The 5,335-nt window shown below is 42.0% G+C and overlaps 1 protein-coding gene across 1 annotated transcript in view; it reads left to right on the forward strand.

Annotated features, from left to right (window-relative positions):
• The window catches only part of SYCP2L (synaptonemal complex protein 2 like), a 24,205-nt gene that overhangs the window by 7,096 nt on the left and 11,774 nt on the right, over positions 1–5,335 (forward strand). Inside the window, exons 13-18 of the mRNA XM_057370473.1 lie at positions 1,185–1,303; positions 1,694–1,763; positions 1,934–1,979; positions 2,623–2,668; positions 3,644–3,705; positions 5,246–5,294. Of these exons, the coding sequence (XP_057226456.1) occupies positions 1,185–1,303; positions 1,694–1,763; positions 1,934–1,979; positions 2,623–2,668; positions 3,644–3,705; positions 5,246–5,294 (392 nt within the window). The remainder of the gene's footprint in view (positions 1–1,184; positions 1,304–1,693; positions 1,764–1,933; positions 1,980–2,622; positions 2,669–3,643; positions 3,706–5,245; positions 5,295–5,335) is intronic.

The raw sequence follows: 5,335 nt of genomic DNA on the forward strand, positions 1-5,335 counted from the left end.
AAAAAAAAAAAAAAAAAAAACAAACAAAAAAAACAAGCAATGCCCAAGCTCGGTCTTCTCTTCCTGTCTTGTGAGCAGGGGAGTGTTCATGGATGTGGGATCTGTGTGCTGGCAGGTTGCCTGGCAAGGCACATTTCAGCTGCTGGCTGCCCTCTGATGTGCAGAGTGTGCAGTGCTGTTTCTCCATCTGCAGGTGCAGTGGGATGCAGCCTCCTCTCCTCCCCCTCTTGCTTGCCCTATGCCTGCTTTCTGRTTTGGCCATGCTGGAAAGGCTCTTAACTGGACCTGGAATATCCATTATTTCCTTATTCTCATCAACCTACAGCCAATGCTTTGTATTTCTGTGACTTGGGCACCTTAACTTTTCCATCACAAATGTTGTTTCCTGTGCTGCCAGTGAATATCTCCTGCAAGGCACCTTGGTCCAGGATCATTTGGCAGAGTTTTATTATGTTCCAAATTTGGCAGTTGTTGAGGTAWCTTGGGACCTGTATAACAGATGTGTCATTTCTGTGTCCGACCCAAAGGAAGGTCTAAACTCAGCACTTGCCAAGAAAAAGAGAAAGTAACTCTCTTTCTTTCCTTCTCATGCTTTGGGATTCTTCTGTAAATCCTGACCAGGGCTGTGATCCACAGTTGAAGGGAAAGCTTCTTACAGCAAAAAAGCAGAGAGTGTGTGTGATTAAAACTGGTCTTAAGCAGAAAATGCTTTTTCAGCTCAAMTTCAGTATCAAATTTTTTGGAAGATGTCTTTTTTTTTTCTGTATAGTGATCTTTTATCTTTGAAGGCTGGGACCCTTCATCCAAAACTGGCTTTATGTCAGGTTTTAGGGTAATTACTTTATCATTATATTTACTTTATATGGGCTTTAGTAAGGYCCAAAGGATTATTCCATGTCTTCCAGAGCTTAGGAATCAATGCAGTGAGATAGGTTGTAAGTTGATAAACTTGCACATATTCATCCAGTATTGAGGGGCTTACATGTTGTTTATCGAGCATTGCAAGTCTTCAGTGAGTAATTTGGAGTTATTCAGGTTTGTTCTATTCTGYTAAACGTAATCTTGAGATATTTGTGCCTAGAAAGGTGTGCTGTTGCAATTTTTGCATGCACGTGTGGGAATGGAAAGAAGGGGTAGTGACTAATTACTGTAATGACATTCTCACTCTGGTTGCTGCTCTGCAGAGATACCTGTGTCCTCTAATGYACAGAGGAGGAAAAATCCTTCAAACTCTGAAAATGTGGAGACTCAAAAAGACAGTTTAACCCCTCAGCCAAGACAGCAGTTAACAGGCACCGTAACAGTAAGTGTTTGGTGTATGGTGGAACCGTTTTTGTTTCCTTTTTCTCCTCCTCCAATCTGATATTTTTACAAGTGTGACTAAAACCTTTGAAAGAAAACTGGTTTGTATCCATTCAACTCGAATACTTGTTTCCAGACCTGCAATTTTGGCAAAACTGCTTTAAAAAGAAAAAAAATCTTTACTTCCTCTTATAAGAGGACAGTGGGATGCTCTTAGTGAGAAACCCATGGTATCACTTACCTGCAGTTTAAAAGGTTTTTATGTGTGGACAGTGATGAACCTGTCATGCAGCTGTTGCCACAGATAAGCACTAAATATCTGTTTCTAAAACATCCCATATTTTCATTGGTCATATGCATGTTTTGTTCATGGTTTCATGTCTCCAAGCAGAAAATGGCTAACTCTGGTGYTGCCGTGGTTACAGTGAGCCAGCAGACTGACCTGGAAGATGCAAACCAAGGTCAGTCTTGGGTCCTTTCAGTTCCTTAAGTCTGACCCGGTTAAATATTACCCAGGTGACATGTTGAAGGCTCTGCCTTTGTGGGCCTTACAGCAAAAGTACATAAGGAGTTTTATAGTAGCTCCAGATCTTTTGGCATCTTACAGCTATAGTTTCCTTGCCTTCTTCAGAAAAAAAGTCCAAAACTCCATCTCCAAGGATGAATGCTAAGCCTAGGTAAGTTCCTTTCAGACTGAAAGTTGCAAAGTAGATTTTTTGTTTGGTTTGGGGTTTTGTGTGTGTGTGTTTGGGTTTTTATTTYTTTCTCCTGAGGTTTCAATGCATGTAATTTTGAAGTTATTCCATCAATTATTAAATTGAAGATTCTGTTTTGCCACCTGGATATCAAGGCTGGTTGCCTGGGGTTATGGCACTTTGGAGTTGCTGAACAGTGATGTTTGGTGACTAGATTGGCAGCTGCTTTGGTATGATCTTTTTCTCATCATGGATTTAGTCCAAAGGCAAGGTGACCACACAGCTGATTTACAGAGAGTTAAACTTCAGCTGTGTAACTGGAGCTTGCCAACTGTTCATAATGGGGACAATGACTTTGTGAAAGATCATGGGRATTTGAATTCACCTTGGCTTGAATTCACCTTTTCCCCCAGACCTTTGCAGGACAGAATTTCTTGTMGCTAAGGAGCTGGTCTTCTGCAGAGCTATTGGTTACCTTTCTTCCCTACACATTAAACCATTGCTTTGACACTAATCAGTGCAAGGTTTTTGGTTTGTTTATTTATCTTTTTTTTTTTCCTTTAGTACTTCACAAACGTTTTGGTCTTTAAATGAATTGCTCCCTCATGTGTCCTCTCTTCCCCAGTGAGATGCCCYTAGAAGAAGAACCTATGGATGAGTCAGCACCAAAGGTATGTTTGCCTTGGGGTCCCCCTGAGTGAGGAGATAGAGGGTGGGGAAGAGCCCTTCTGGTGGAGTTGCAGAAGAAAGCTGGGGTGGGTTGACCCACTCSTGCCATCGAGTGGTGTCCCGAGCCCACAGAGTGTCACACCTGGTGTGCAGTGCCCCAGGGCACCAGGAGTGAGCTGCAAAGGCAGCAGCTACCCAACCTTATCCCAGAGGGGCCGAGCCAAGTAATTCAAGCTCTTTGGAGTTTATTCAGCAGATATACRCCCCCAGAAGCTCTGTTGTGCTTGTTTCCAGGCGTAGAGTGGTGTGTGGGACAAACTCGCATTGCGCACTGTTCTCTAGAGGAAATGTTTGCTTCCTGAATGGAAGCAAGCCTTGGAAGTCTACAAATGCATTTATTTAGTAATGACCCTTCCATGCTACATCGCTCTCCATACTGCTTGTATGGGAACTTGCAACTTGAGCAAATTACCAAGTAACCGAGAGCCATCTGTAGTTGCACTTGAGAACTTCTGTTAGTGTGTCCATTTATTTAAAAAAAAAAATTAATGCACTATGTGAAAAAATCTAAATTCCCAAAACAATGTTTTGAGCTTAGGTACTTCTCTTATATATAAAAAAAAAAAAAAAATCACATTTTAGACTTGTTCTTGGGTTTACATTTCCAGGTGCTAGTTTTAGATTTTTACAAAAAAAAATTTTTAACTGCTGGTTCAATTGTTTTGCAGCACTTGCCCATTGTGCAGTGAAATCAAAGTTTTTGAACTACTTTCTTTACTCCCAGCCTCTGAGGCCCCTGATTTCAGCTCTGGCAGTCCCATACTTTCTGGTGGGAAAGAACTGCAGGCATCAGTTGTTGCAGCAGGAGGAAGGAAGTTTCCTGGCACACCTTTTCTCTGCTTTTAGCAGGCTCTGGTATCAGAACATGACTTTGAGTGTTGTAGTTTCAGATGCTGCAACTCACTCCTTTCCCAAAGAATGCTACCGCGAAAAAGAGAAACAGGAAAACAAGTTTGGCCAAGAAGGGGGCTGGAGGCAGGTATGGCACACGAGCCCTGGTTCCATGCACGTAGTGGTGTACCAAGTGATTTTAGACCTTTTGTAGCACTCAGGGGGAAAGGGCATCACCATGGKGTGTTCTGTCTGAAAGCAGGACAGGCAGCAAAACAAGCATGAGGGTACCAAGAGTCATAACCTGTTCCTGCAGGATCCTTTGTGTTCCCAAAGTGATAAAGACTTCAGAAACTAATCCTAATCTGCCAAAAAAAGCCCTCTGCCTCTGGGATGCTATGTCATGGCATGTTGTCTTTTCCCTATTTCCTTGTCCAGACATAATCCTCCAGAGAGTTGGGTTATGAGCGCCAGCTTCTTTCACAAATGCTTGTGACAAATACAATCCCAGCTCTGTGGCATCATGTGTCCTAGCATTTCAGGATGGCCTCTTCCTCAGTTTTCCCCCTTCCCTCTCACCCGTACATCTCTCTGTTTGCCATCAAAGCTGGAGCACTGCAGGAAGAAGCCCTTGAGGGGTTTGGGGCTGTATGCAGCCCGTGGCTCTGGAGGTCYGCCTTGCTGCACCCTCCTTCCACACTGTCCCGAATGTTGTGTTCAAGCTGATGCCTGCTGCTGGGCGGGGAGGTAAATGAGCTGTATGTGAGGCTCTCTGCTGCTCTCCTGGGGCTTCCGTGGTGGTCCTGCTTCAGCCTACTGTCTCTTTTGGAAGTTTTTTTGAGCTAAAAGGAAATGCTTAGAAGAATTGTTTGGTTGATCGCAGATAAGAATAGRAAAACTTGATGCAGGGCTTCATCAGGACTAAAAGCTTAGTGTTTTAAGACAAAATCATTTGGTGCAGCAAATACCGGTTAAAAAATAGGAGCAGCAGTGTAGAAATTTGAGGTGAAGAACTTCGTAGTTTGGTCGTTTTGCTCCCTCTAGTGTTTCGTCTGGAAACACTTCGTTTTCTTCCCTCTGGAGGCTTTGAAGAGGACCTCAGTTCTTTGGTCCTCCCATTCTTTTACGAGTAAAGAGAAGGTGTACTGTATGTTGAGCAATAGTCGTAGGATTTTTAAAAAATAGTTACTATTTTGAGAACTCCATAAAGGTACGGTTAAGTTTAAATGTTGGAAGACATGRAAACAAAACCTAGATGTACATAGAGAAATGATTAAAGAACAAATGTTAAATACTACAATTTTCAAAAGGGAATTAAATTGAATTTTTAAATCCTTCTGATATTATATTTCCACTCATTACTTCTTCCTACCATGCACTATAATGGGCGAAGTGAGAACGAAATGTCCTCTACATAAACAGGGGTAGTTTAATTTYTATGCTTGGAGTATTTCTTAAAACAATTACAATTAAAAGAGTGAGAATCATACAGAAAGCAATAAGACTAAGTAGGAAAGGAGAAAGTATTTTTYWAGAAGCTTAGAAAACAGTATTTTTKGGCATATAAGTATCTGARGAGAGAGGCACCACAAAGAAATTATGTTATCATCCCCACATTCTTAATGAAATTCTGTAGGCTGATTCTCCACCCTACTGTATGTCACTACCATATATATGTTGTCTTGCAGGAAGGAACTCTATGACTTTGAAAACTCAGACTCCTCAAGTCATGAAAAGGTAAAGTTGAGACAGAAGCTCGGCACCTAAAGGAGTAGGTA

This window comes from Malurus melanocephalus, unplaced genomic scaffold (genome assembly GCF_030028575.1).
Source record: "Malurus melanocephalus ecotype Western Australia unplaced genomic scaffold, MMel_1.1 scaffold_126, whole genome shotgun sequence".
Classification (NCBI taxonomy): domain Eukaryota; kingdom Metazoa; phylum Chordata; class Aves; order Passeriformes; family Maluridae; genus Malurus; species Malurus melanocephalus.